We start from the raw sequence: 13,738 nt of genomic DNA on the forward strand, positions 1-13,738 counted from the left end.
ACATGAGAAATCCAGAAATTCTATTTGGAAAATCAAATGGCTCACGCCATTCCGTTTGGGTAGCTTCAGAAAATATGGGCTGTGACTTGAGGGGATTCAATATTTTTCTACTCTTCGAGTCTGTTCAGCTGATTCTGATACTGACATTGCAATGGGTAGTTCTTTCCACCACGTTAAATTTCACAGTTTTATGTTTATGCACAAGATATTCACCCAGGTTGTTTGTGTAAGTGGTAAGCACCCTAGATATAACCTTGCAACCGGCTCCTTGCGCGAACTGGCCTGTGCCAAGCTCATCTCAGATCCCGCTGGTTGACTCCCATATAAAAATGACGAGGATGCTCGTCGGAGAATTAAAATTAAAACCCTAAGGGAAACTAATTTGGGTGTGACTCAAGCTTAAACTGACCCCTAAAAACTAGCCTGTGCACAGGCTCACTGTTTGGGTAAAAAAATGACGATTTTTTCACCCTTTCCCCAAATGGAGCGCCTGTTCACAGGCTACCTAAAACCAGACACCGTGGCATCTTGCACCTCCCCAAGCGATACCTGAATTAGAAAGTATAGTGACTTTAAGTCTTAACCCTATGAGACCAAAATCTGCAATTTACACGCCTTAGGCAGGGGCACCCAACGAGGATATAGTTCAAAACCACTTAACATAGCATTGTTGAACGTATTTTAGTATTTAAACGGTAGATATAGGCATATTTTTATCCCCTAAAAACTTTTCGTCTGTTCGGATTTCTTAGCTGAAAATCTAGTGATCCGAAAATTATAGGGATAAAAGCTTACCTTCTCGAAAATTTCAGTCAGGAAAAGGCTCCCGAAAATTCTAGGTGGCCTTTTTTAGGGTCAAAATCCGTTAAAAATGAGTAATTATACCATTTTGTAGATGTTCGAAAATCCTAGGAGAGGCAGGCAAGCAAGAAATTTTACAACAAATGCTCCGAAAATTCTAGATCTCAAATCGTCTTCCGAACAGATATTTTCCCGAAAATTGCCGTTGGGTGCCCCTGCTTAGGAAGACTTCCGAAAAATTCCGCCGGTATGCAGCTGGCTCAGCAGGCTCGTACCCAGGCCATTGGATAAATCACCATCTCGTGGATACATATTAGGGAAATCAATTGCACTATCTACTGGATGGTGATTTATCCGGTGGATAGTACTATTCACCTTTTGAACAACTGGGGCCTGATGGATAGCGCTATCCACCGGCTAAAAAGTCTTTGTCCAGTGGATAGCGCAATTGGTTTCCCTAATACTTATCGACCTTATCCACTAGAGAGTGATTTATCTGATGGACTCAGAGCGCTATCCAAAGTTTGAACAACCCGCGCCAGTTCACGGAGTTTGAGACGTAAAGGTTAATTTTCCTTTCGTTCTCTTGATGAAAATTCATTCACAGAACTGGCATAATTTCTATGCGAGAATTGCTTTGTCAAGCAACGTTCCCTTGGCGTTGCCTTCAGTACATGCCACTTTGCCTCAACGGCTGTTTTATTTTGACCGTTTTCATTCAAGAAGACAAATAGCTGAAGCAAATCGGCTAGAGTGGTTAGGTGGTAACCGGTCATTTCGCCCTGGTAACTTAATTAGCCCCCTAATTATTTCGAGTCATTTAGTGCGCTTCATTAAGCAATAGACGGTTTACCGACCTGATAACCCACGTGGGATGTTGGGAGAACACGATCGATAAAAGCGTGTAAAGCACGAGGTGAAGTCGAAAGATTTACGAGCTTTTCGAGTGTTCTCCCAACATCCCAAGTGGGTTATCACGCCGGTAAACCCATGTAGAAAGTGTGGTCTATTGCTTTTATAAAATAAAGTTCACCGGCACAATAAACCATAGGTTTTTAACTAATCAGAACGCGCGTACTATCTTAGTTATTTTATAAAAAGTAATATTCCGCGTTGTATGAGCCATAAACCAAAACAAGTGCTCTTCAAATATAATATTCCACGTTCTAAAATAGGGGCCTAAGAAACCGGGGCGAAATGACTTTAAAGCTCTGGACGGATCTCTGGTGCCCAAGTCGCCCAGTGTGAAAACGGGACAAACAAAGTTTGGACGATACCAAATTTTAAAGTTAGAACAGTAAACTGATCCTTACGGCAGGAAGAGTGATAGGAAAAATAGAGAAAGAAAAAAAAACTTTGTGAATTATATTTGTCCGATATTTCGGCTCGCGACACAAACCTTCAACGCCCGAGTCATATCTGGTTTTGTCCGTCAATTTTTCGGATTTTGCTCTGTCCACTTGTCTGTTAGACTTGTCTGAACCACCAGACGAACAAACAAACAAAACACAGCTTCTTTTTGGAAACTAACACCATATTTTAAAAAATCTAGATAGTTAGATCAAGACGCATTTGTCACTTACTGGTTGAAATTTGATAAAAGGTAAGATAAGAAATTCGTATTAGATCAACAGGATGTTGGATCACTAAGCGACACTTGTTAATATTTAACTTATAATTATAATCCTATGGCTATATTTTAATGACTAAAAAGCATAAAACGGAAACTAATGTTACGAATATACCTTTTCCTCACCCCTCAAAGCTAAGAGCTTATGTTTAAAGCACTACTTTTAAATTTTGTACTTGTGGATTTTCTAGGTTCTGCTTCCGTGATGCTTAGACTGCAGAGGATTTGGGAATTTGAGCCCGCACATCTAAGCGAGAGCTCAGCGCACGCTCTATTAAGAGTCATGCATTTGTGATGGCCGATCGGAGCGTTTAGACATTGCTAGTTGGCGCTTTTGTTGAGGTGTTTGTACTAGTATATAAACGCTGGTGCTTCGTCAGGAAGAATCCTTTCATTGATCTACCGCTTTGGCTTATTGTCATGGAAGTTCATGCGTCTCCAAAAGATTTGCGTGGTTGATGGAGAGCGCAAAAAACAATGTACGCTTTCCGTCAGGCTGAGTTGGTTGGAAAGCGCTTTTTGTGTGTCAGGGAGAAAAATTCTCTTCGGCCAAACTCTAGATCTAGCCGTGTGTCCAACCCACTGGGATATCAGTGGAAGGTTGGAGTGATAAGAGCTTGTAGTGAAAAGGATTTTCATCATCGCGAGTTAAAGGTAAGAGTGATCGTTACTACATTATCAGCTGCTCGAGTTCAAACTTCTCAAGCAGTTGGTGCTTGAATCGCTGACTGGTCATTCAACCTGAAATTAATTCTCTTCCGAAAAGCAGACCTTCTTCACCGAAAGAGAGAGAGAGAGAACTGTGTCGCAAGCTCAATGCTTTTAGTTTTGTGGAAGACGCTATTTTTGTCCATATAACTGCGAAACTGTAGCTAAAATTAGGTCGCTGGTGGAATTGTTCGCTTGTTGAAAAAACAAAACCCGTCACATACATGTTTCGAGAAATTCCAACATGAAATAGAACGGTAAAGCATTTGAAAGCAGAGGTACAAAAAAGAAATAGTTTGTAATGGCAAGATTCATGGAGATCTCTCTAGTTTTTTTTCTATTCCAAATCTCCCACGTATTCATATTTTCGCTCTCTCAAGTGGGGATTGTACTGTGGTTGTGCGCGATCCATCTTCGAAATGTACATTCAATAAATCCAATACTATAGCTAACACTTTGAAATGTATATGAACAGTATTGAATTGTTTGCTGTTCATTTCTGCTTGGAAATCGTTAGTTTTAAACATGCCTCTGTAAATAACTTCACGCGTAGCGTTTCTTGTTGACTGTTGGGTTATTTGGGGATTCTTCGAGACAAGTTATTAAACAGTTATCTTCCGGAGTTTTGGATATAACGGAGTATTTATCCACAAAATTGTTAGTTCTTGATGTAAAACCGCTTTTACATGTTAAGGATGGAAATTAATGAAGGAAAATTTTTATTCCTAAGCAACAATTTCAGGGAAGAAAAGAATGTTTCAAACATATTGTGTATAGTTGTAAATTACACAATTTCAGAACCTTAAATTTCTGGAAAATTTTTATACTTAAGTCCTTACAGAGCAGAAGCTCTTCTAGGGTTGCGAGTCACCGATACATGCACATACATGTACAACAAACCCTTCTCAGGGAATGAGAAAGAATATTTATTTGCAGCTCTCAAATTTGCTTGTCCCAGGCAAATGCATGCTTGTTGTAGTTTACTTTTCTTATGAGTCAATATCATTAGAAGATGACTTGCCTGGGTGTCACAAAGAGCCGGTTCCTGGCCAATTTCAGTGACTGAAAAAGAGCTTACCACTACTCGCTCAAACCATGATGTGGGGTTATTTTGAAGGTGCAGTTGAGAAGGTGGCTTGACTAATTAGAAAGCCTTCTTAGCTACATATATAACTCCACTATATCCTTGCCGGGGGTTCTACCCATTGGCCAAGTGTCTATGAAAATTTAATTGCCTGGTAAAAATATTCTATTAGTCGCACGCGATTGGACAGGATGTTTTTCAATCTCTGCGATCAATAATAGTTTGTTACCTGTGGATTTAAAATGGAATGCATGGAACAGGTTTTTAAATGACACATGCCTGTTACGGCATGCTTTATTTCCTAGCTGCATGCCACTTATACATGTATCAGGGCTCAACACTGTTCCAAAAGTTTTCATGATGTTTTATCACTTATCAAAAGAGCCCTTTTGACCATTCTGACCACAGGGTTTGTAGAGTCTTGAATTCTTGGAAAAGTTTGGAAAATACAGATAAAGTCTGAAAAATTGTAAAAAGTCTGGAAATAACAGGTTAACAATAAGTGATTTATTAGTGAATTTTTTTCCCCTGCTCAAATCCCATTTGATCTTGCTCATAGCCAAGACATTCAATCACAGAATAAGGAGTCTCTTATTTCTACATAGCACTGTTGTTACTGTACTGTAGTGGTGCGTCATGAAAAAAGCTTGGTTCCTGGGTTTTTCAAGGTCCTTGTTGATCACCTATATCTGGTAGCCTTGAGACTGGAAAGTAAATTACTGTTTTGAAAAAAAAGGCTGGAAAAAGTCTTGAATTTTCGATCCAAAAATCTGTACGAACCGTGACCATTATTGGGTTGCTATGGTTTGCTATGTAACATCCACTATCATTTTTTAAGCTAGGCTGCAAGACACTAGCAGAGCTTTTCCACTATGTCTACCCTACCTAAAACCTTGTTAAGTTCCCTAACTACATGTAGATTGTGGTAGCAAATTTGGATAATTTTCTTTTTGATGGATGTGTTGTAGGTTCTTGTTGAATATGATAATGAGGACTGGACTACTCGGGAGTGGCTCACTATCTATGATGGAAGCTGGAAGATATTCTTGGTGGAAAAGACAATGGTTTGGAGTCAAAGGCCTGATCCATCCAATCCTAGGAGACCACTGCTTTGGCCTGCTTTGGTAAGAACCATAATTATCCTGCAGACTTGCATTTTTTTAGATAAAAAAGGAGTATCCTACACATTTTTATTATGAATACTCAGCTTAAATTAACACATATCAATTTATTGAGTAACATAAAGTATTACTGAAATTAGGGGATCATAATATTATAATAATATAAAAATTGATATTGTGCAGTTTTCTTGGCGAGATGATCAATTGCAGATTACGGTTTTCATATAATTTTTTAAAATTAATTCTATAAAGTCAGTCACAAACTGCTGAACAGGTTGCTGATGACAATGATAATAATGATGATGATGATTTTGATGATACTGATGATGATGGCTTTCTATTACAGACGTTTTCCCCTCTTGTTGATAAACATGGATTAAGTGATGAGGATCGACCTGTACCAGTGGAATTTGTTGGAGATCATGAAAGGTAAACTTGATTTGCTTCAGGTGCACGTGTAAATTGTATGGAAGCTAGGTAAGTGATGAATACAAAAAATTCGTAGGGCTTGTCATGTTTCCAGAGCCTTGTTCATCCTTTCATTGATAAATGCGACAGGTTATAATTGAGTCTTGATTTCGTCTCTTTTTGTTTTCTTTGAAATACACTTTGCGCCACATTTTCTATATCTCCCTGGTGTACAGGGTATTTTAGGGACTAGCAATATAATGAATGTTAAACTAGCTGGATCAACAGTTTCTTTTCATCAAATGTGTCTCAAAATAAAATTATTGTCTTAGGCATTATCTGTGCTTACTGGCACTTTCATTAATTTTTTGCCTTTTAAATCCAATGCTAGTGTTTTAATTGTTTTTCTAATGTTTGCATATGTAGAATGTTTGTAAGAGGTGATGAGTGCCGTCCATATGGCCAGGTAATTCTGAGTGCTACTGATGATTGCACATTTTTGCTACGTTTTTTTATCTTTAAAAGTTATACAAGCTAGTAGTTTGATTGCTTTGGTGGTTATCATCTGACAAATTCAACTCGCACATTTTCATCTTGAATCTTTCCTTGTGTCTGCCCCCTCCCTGTCCCCCCCGCCCCTCCCAGAGGTTCAGAGACCTAGATTGAGGATTTTGCTGGGAATGAGAAAAAGTTTTCTTTGCAAGTGAATTCCCCCTTAAAATGATTTATTTTCGCAAAAGTTATTAGATGTTTCTTGTGTGTATTGAATGCAATGATAAGTACCGTTAAATATTTCTTAACTTAAATCTTTGAGCTGTGTTCTTAATGAGCTTGGGGGCATAGTATTGTTTTCTTTTAATCCCTACATCTTGTGGTCCTCAACCCCTTGCCCCATTAAAATGTTTCCAAAGAGAAATTCATTTAGGGAATAGACACTGCTGGTTGATACATGAAGTTACAGTAAGTAAGAACGAAAATTGTTGTCACCTGTCATTATTTTATTGTAATCCAATTGGAAAAGAATTGAAGAATAGTTTATTTTTCATAGGTAACTACTGCTGTAAGCAAAATAGGGAGTGTTAGCATCGACCGACAGCAAAAATGTCATTTTGAAAATGCATTTGCACTTTTTCAAACATTGTCGCATTTATTCCAATTTGCTGAAAATGTCAATGCAGGTGAATTTCCCCAGAGTTGATTTTTTGGGGACTTCTCTCAAGTTTAGAAAGAGAAATAAAAATAATTTCTGGTGGCTTGTTTAAGTCTTCCATAAAGCGTCAAATCAGGCATTTCCACGTTGTAGTTGTGCAGTGACAGCAAAGAAATGTACAAAAAACGTAAAGCACATGAAAGTTGTTGTTTTGCTTAACAAACCCACTGCTCATTTGGAGTTCCAGTTGGCTTCACTGTCGCTGTTGTCGTTGCTAAAGCTCCCTAATACAGATGTATGAACTTTACATGGACATGTCTTACACTCCATTAACAGTACTACTTCTATAAAACAATTTTTTTTAAAAAAAAGAAAGGTATCTTGGTCATTAATTTGTTGAGGAGAATTCTGCAGTGTAAACTGAACTGGTTTCAACAGTGTTTTGCAGAAGAAAAGGTTTAGCAGCAAATATGAGCTTGTTTCAAATATTATTCATTTTTCACCAAAGCACAGTGTATTGAACATCAAGATTTCCTTTTTCAAAGATCAAATTTCTAAAATTTTTGTCCATTTAAAATATATCCTCTTTTAGGATGATGATGGTCTTCAACCAGCTTTGAGAAATAACCCCAATGTTATGGAGGAACTGCGTGATTGGCAACGAGTTCAGAAATCTCAGTCTATTCTTCTTGACGGTAACCTTCATCGTTACTCTTTAAATTACCATTATGACAATACAGACCTTTGGATTGGAGGACAAGGATGACTGTGCAGACTAGATTTGACTTAAAAATTTTTCACATACAGCCTGTATTCTCCAAAAGTAGACACCTGTTAAAGCTTCATTGTACTTTTTTTTTATTAGAAAAGTTAGAAGTTTTGTTTTTATTGAAAGAGGTTTTAAAAGCCTTTTCCTGATCTCAAAATGATAAAACTTCTAACATTTGACAACTTGCTCCCATCACTATGACATTCTTTCTAAAACCTGAAGTAGAATGATGACACCTATTACACTTTCCCACCAAAATGACGCTGGTTCACTTGTGTGCACTGCTTCTAAAGTCAATGAGAAAATTTTGTACTCATACATATAGCCATCCTTGTCTTAGGCCTCTAATGTTAATCTGTGTATATCTGTAGTTTTATCAGTTACTAGTGATACATTTTTAAGCTAATTTATGGAAAGCATTGTATCTTGCACATAATACTCTGTGGTGTCTTGAGTACAGTGGAACCCAGCCCTATGGCCACTGCGGTAATACAGTCATCATTTTTTTCAGCTGTTCTTAATACGGTCACCTGTTAATACAGCTAGCAGCCACATTTTAAAATCCCAAACAAAAGAATCCTTTATAAATTCACCCGGTTGGCCACACATTTGAAATGTAGAAAATTAAAGTGCCTGTGACATGTCAATTAAGCTGACCTAGTACATGTAAGCTGAGTCTGTTCTTCTATTGTTTTTAGACTACAGCCCACAAACATCTTAGAGTGATGCATTTTACATTCCAAAATAAAAAAAGATTATGTTAACTTTTGAATTTTTGTATTACATGTATTTACTCTCTTTTTTCTTTTGAAAAGTGATTGATTTTACACTTTGCTGCCTTATTCTCACTTTCTAGGTCCTTTCACTCTGACTGGATTTAGAGTCCAAGTTTATCGGTGAGCAGCGTCCAAATAATTTTTGAACATAATGTTTTTTTTTATTTGTAATAATAGCCTTTGTAGAGGAGCTGTTATTTTTTCACAGAACATATTCAGCAGTTTAGGTCTGTTGTCATTATTTGATTTTTTCTGTAAGAGATCTATCGTGTGAGTTTGGTGTATGATAAGTTTCAAAGAAGTAACTGTTTGCTTTTCTTATGCTGTACACTCTGACAACTCAGGCTCATTAAAAAATCAAAGGGTGCCTTTGGCTAACTCTTGGATTAAGTATTTTAGAAATGAAAGCTGATAATGAACTTGTAATTAGTCTACCCATATTATTTATATCAGTCAAAGTCACATGCAATTCTACTGACCCAGCAGACTATCTTAACTTCATTTAGATCGACCCAAATTAGAGTTTAGTTCGTCTCACGAAAAGTTTGACGATTGGCCTACTAGGCCTTAATCTAGTAAACAATTTGTGTTCCTTTACGTGTACAAATTGTAAAAGGGGCAGAGTCCAACATCTTAATGTGTAAATTGTGTGCGTGAGTTATTTTATAATCCTGTTTACTAGATTACTGTATAAAAACTTGAGTGTACAAACCACAAAAGGGGGCAAAGTCCATCACTTTCTCGTGCAAGCTGTGTGACCGTAAATCTCATGCAGACTGGCTATTCACAGAAGTAACAGTAACTTGAACGCGTGAAGACCTGTTTAGTTTTGTTACCAATGTCCTCTTGTCTTTTGAGAAGCAGTACCTTTTAAAACGTGAAGAATTAAGTTGTCAAAGTAAGAGTCTGTCTGTTTTATTGAGTAGAATCGCATGTGAAATTACTCCTTGTGAGATTGGGGAGTTGAAGAGGAATTGCTGATCTCTTTGTCATGTTTATCGCCTGGAACGATTGATCTACGACAACTGTCATTTTCATTTTGGGTGCTCTTTTCTGAGCCAACTAATTATGAAAGTGTCTACACTTGAGTGACACATTTGCATATTACAGTGCCCATGATAACTCATTCCTTACGCTACGCTTAATCCACAAATTAAAAAGAAACAGGTAACAAGAAAATACTAAACAACCTTTATTGCCCTGAAAAGCTACATTTACAATGTATTATTTTAACTACACGTATGATGGTACAGTGTGCACATTGTCACACCTATGTTAACTTCTTATTTTTAGACAAACTTGTCGACAGTGGTATTCAGCTGTGATCACTGGGCATGACCTTATGTCAAGGGTAGGTTTTGAAAACAAGACATTTCAATGCCCAAATTAATGAAATTACTAAGAGAAGGAGAAATTTGACTTCAGTACATGGCCCTGAAAAATTCCAAACACTGCATGAAAAACGATTGCAAAGTCTCACACCTACACCTTCAGCAACAAAAGTGTATCAGTTTGCCGAAGTGTCCAGAATTGCTTTATAGATCTTTAAAAACGAGAAACTGTTTCAAAGTTAAATCTAACAGAGTTCTTCGTTGCGGGCTTTTACTGTACATGAGAAAGATGCTTTTTGGTCAGTGACAGAGGTGGCTTGGAAGAAACAATCTGTGTACATGTGCCTGTACTCGCAATAGAAGTTGAGCATACGTGTTCAACCTTCAGGTTACTATCGATTACTAGTCCAGATGATCTACCACCAAGTTCCCATAAGGCTCCTTTAGCTTACTGGTAGAGCAGCTGGACTACCGGTACATGAAAGAACTTCTACTGCAGTTGACGACAAACCTAGATACTCACTATGCTTGTCAACTCAACACCTGCTTTTTGAACCAAAGAATAAAAAACTAGAGATACATGTAGAGCCTTTGATGTTGTGGAAGCTAAGCTATAAAACTTGATGCCCAACTGTATACTTGTATGTTTGGCCAGTAGTTTTAATAGCTTAGCTTAAACTTTCCTTTTTTAAGAGGGGTTTTTCACAGTTATTGGACTTAAAATTTCCAACCCATTCTAATTTTTTGCTTAGCTTTTTATCTTAAAGACTCTCATACTCACTACTCACTACTCTCATGCTTTTAATGTTATTTGTCATTTGTTTAACAGGAGCTTTCTTGTATGGATGATACTGTCTTGCAAACTCACAGAGTTGATCCAAGGCTAACCCAAGTCATTCTTCTAGCTAATGGTACAGTTTATTTCTATTTTTGATCGAATACCACAAACATGTAACCAGGGCTCAAGAAAAAGTCTGTGCGTTAGTTTGGGACAAGTACAATGTAGATTTCCTTGTTGGGGAAGTAATTTTCAAAGCTTACATGTCCAGGCAAGTCAGCCTCTAAAATAATCATTAACTGAGACAAGCAAGAAGTGGCCCTGAGCATGCAAAATGTGAGAGCTCCTTGCCCGAAGGACAAGCTTGAGTTTGCGGTTTTTTAAGCCCTGTGTAACTACGTGTAATAGCCTGCTGAAAGTCTTTTGATCTTAATACCCAATTTACTTTCTTTTAGAAACTGAATTGGATAGCCTTCTGCGGGGAGAGCTTGTCCGTGTACTACCCATGAGACAGCATCGCCATTCTCAAGTTATCATTACTGCACCAATGACCACTCAAACCACTACTAATTCTCTCTCTTCTGCTGCACCAACGGTGAGATTACAAATTACAAAGGGAATGGTAACACACTTGTCACCCAACTTTTCACTCAAAATTAATCTCAATATTCTCAGATTGAGCTGTGCACCTTTTCAATAGCAAATGATCCCAAAAGGATTTTTTAAAGTGCCAAATGAATCTTCTTCAAATGAATCTGGACAGGCATGGTAAACAATGTAAAAAAGGTTAACATCTTGAAAATAGTAATTTCAATTGGTAAAAAAGAAAATCACTAATATTTCTTAACACTAACTTCTAATCTCATAACTTGCTTGAGATCATAATCTTACCATTTGATTGTTTGATTGTAGTAATGGAACATCCTTTAATTTTATCATTTTGTCAGACCTGGCAATTGTATGCTGGATTGACACATTCTACAAATTCCAACAACCATTTACAGGCATTAAGTTCTACACAAGCAGTATTTTCAAGTCCTGCAGTCTCTACTGTAACAAACAGACAGATTTCTACGCGCTCACCACCAAACGTGCATAGTACAGACACAAATAAGGAAAGAAAAAAGTCTACTGAAACAAGGCAAGTTGGGGGAATTCTTATTAATCAATTGTTTGCTTTTTGCCAACGTCAGGGAAAAGTGATGGGATTTTATTGTTAGGTGGTTTCCAGGTTGCAGGAAGATTGCACAAAGACATATGCTTTTAAAGAGAAACATTCTGTTAGTGTAGTTGATTGAGTTGATTTTGTTACTATTAGTCTGTGTCCTTTTAATAAACATTTTGTCAATGAAGAGAAGAATTTGGCGACCTTTAAGGAAAAGGAGGAGCAATTTGTGAAATGTAAAGTCATTGCTTGAATAATGTTTCTAGCTCTGAGGTCAGGGTAGAGTCAGAATTTTTTGTCTTTTTTTGTACATGTATTGTATGCCAACCATTTTCAGTGAAATTCAAAAGGCAATCCGATCTAACCAGACAATGCCAAGCCAGAAGAGCCTTTCTGTTGCTTGACTAATACTGTTGAATATCTGATGTCTCTTTGTCTTGTTAATTTTTTAAAGGAACAGAGGCTCTGCTTCTCGCAGAGTCACAAGATCAGACTCCACAAGCAGCTCAACATCATTAAGTGATACTCAACAGCGCACACCCCAAACTATTCAGTCACCCCTAACAACTCCATCAGTCACTTCTCTCTCGTCAAGTATCAGAAGTGCGTCTCACACATCCAGTCAACAAAGCTACAAAACTTCACCACCTGATGCTCACACTATGTCTCCAAATAGGTCAAGCTCATCTAGTTCCTTGGGTTCACCTTCATCAAGCTTACAAAAGATGTCGCCTATAAAACAACCAGCGTCTCCAAAGACATCTCCATCAGTCTTACATTATGGTTCTCCGTCAAAAGCAGGCATGAGTAACATGGGAAGCCCATTTAGGTCCAACCCATTCTGCTCATCTCCTGACATGTCTGTGGCCAGTATGGCAAGTCCATTGTCTGGGATGTCCCATATGGGAATGTGTTCACCTGGCCATATGGTTTATTCCCGTGCACAAAGCCCTCATCCTCTCTACTCTCATAGTATGGGACATCTCAACATTTCACCTCCTCAGCTGTACGCACTTCAGCTTCAGCAGCAACAGAAGCAGATGCTGTCACCTGAACAACAAGAGTTTCTGGCCAAGCTGCAACACCAGCACTATCAGAGTCTTATGAATCAGTACCAAATGCACCATTACCAGCTCCAGCTTATGCTTCAGCAGCAGGAGATCATGAAGCAGATGCCGCTTACACTTGAACAACAGCATGTTTTAGCAGAACGTTACAACCAGCTCCTTTACCAGTACCAATGTGCGCAGATTTTTCAGCAACTCGCAGCTGTCACCCAGGACGAACAGCTGTCCATGTATCACGGCACTGATGACAGAACACGGGTGCTTCCCGAGAGAATTCAACAGCAGTTGCGTGAAGCACAGGAGCGACAAAAACAAGAGCTGCAACATCTGATGCCCAGGTTGGAGCCGGAGCAGCTGCAAACGTTCTTCACTTGTCTTCAGCAAAGAAGCATGACATCAGACCAAATGAAAGAGCTGTACACTCTGCTGATTCAGCAACAGGAAGCGCAGAAGAGGCAGCCTCAGCAAGATGAACGGCAAAGATCAACAATTCAGGATATTCTTCGCCAGAATCAGGTAAAGATTGTGGCGCATCAAATTGGAGACATTCTACTGTATTTCCCATCCTGCCACTTTCGTATTTTTCCTTAAAACGGTGCTTTCCGTTGATTCCAAACAAGGTAGCCCATCCTAATGGTCCAGGCCCCGGTTGTTCAAACGTTGGATAGCGCTATCCAGCGGATAAATCACTATCCAGCGGATAACGCAATTGTTTCCCGTAATACGTATCCGCTGGATAGTGATTTATCCGGTGGATAGCGCTATCCAGCTTTTGAACAACCTGGGCCAGATTAACAACGAGGAGCGCGGGCGCGATCAGCGGTTAGTGGTTTGGCTGTAGCGCAGTCAGCCTTGCTTGCATCACCTCCATATGGCCAGTACAGCATTTTCCTGGCGGCCGCTCTCTTCGTTTAACCTTTAGGTCATTTGTTTGACCCCCATCTCCCCCC

At 38.6% G+C, this 13,738-nt stretch overlaps 1 protein-coding gene across 3 annotated transcripts in view; it reads left to right on the top strand.

Annotated features, from left to right (window-relative positions):
* Nucleotides 1–2,721: 2,721 nt before the first annotated feature.
* LOC140935631 (uncharacterized) overlaps nucleotides 2,722–13,738 on the top strand; it is a 35,139-nt gene continuing 24,122 nt past the window's right edge. For 2 of the 3 annotated variants that reach the window (XM_073385201.1, XM_073385202.1), the window contains exons 1-11: nucleotides 2,722–3,085; nucleotides 5,192–5,347; nucleotides 5,691–5,773; nucleotides 6,179–6,218; nucleotides 7,495–7,597; nucleotides 8,528–8,567; nucleotides 9,741–9,798; nucleotides 10,608–10,689; nucleotides 11,012–11,151; nucleotides 11,504–11,697; nucleotides 12,176–13,304. In XM_073385201.1, the coding sequence (XP_073241302.1) occupies nucleotides 2,909–3,085; nucleotides 5,192–5,347; nucleotides 5,691–5,773; nucleotides 6,179–6,218; nucleotides 7,495–7,597; nucleotides 8,528–8,567; nucleotides 9,741–9,798; nucleotides 10,608–10,689; nucleotides 11,012–11,151; nucleotides 11,504–11,697; nucleotides 12,176–13,304 (2,202 nt within the window). In that variant the 5' untranslated portion in view covers nucleotides 2,722–2,908. The remainder of the gene's footprint in view (nucleotides 3,086–5,191; nucleotides 5,348–5,690; nucleotides 5,774–6,178; nucleotides 6,219–7,494; nucleotides 7,598–8,527; nucleotides 8,568–9,740; nucleotides 9,799–10,607; nucleotides 10,690–11,011; nucleotides 11,152–11,503; nucleotides 11,698–12,175; nucleotides 13,305–13,738) is intronic. The other variant, XM_073385203.1, reaches the window with a different exon arrangement.

This window comes from Porites lutea, chromosome 4 (assembly GCF_958299795.1).
Source record: "Porites lutea chromosome 4, jaPorLute2.1, whole genome shotgun sequence".
Lineage (NCBI taxonomy): Eukaryota > Metazoa > Cnidaria > Anthozoa > Scleractinia > Poritidae > Porites > Porites lutea.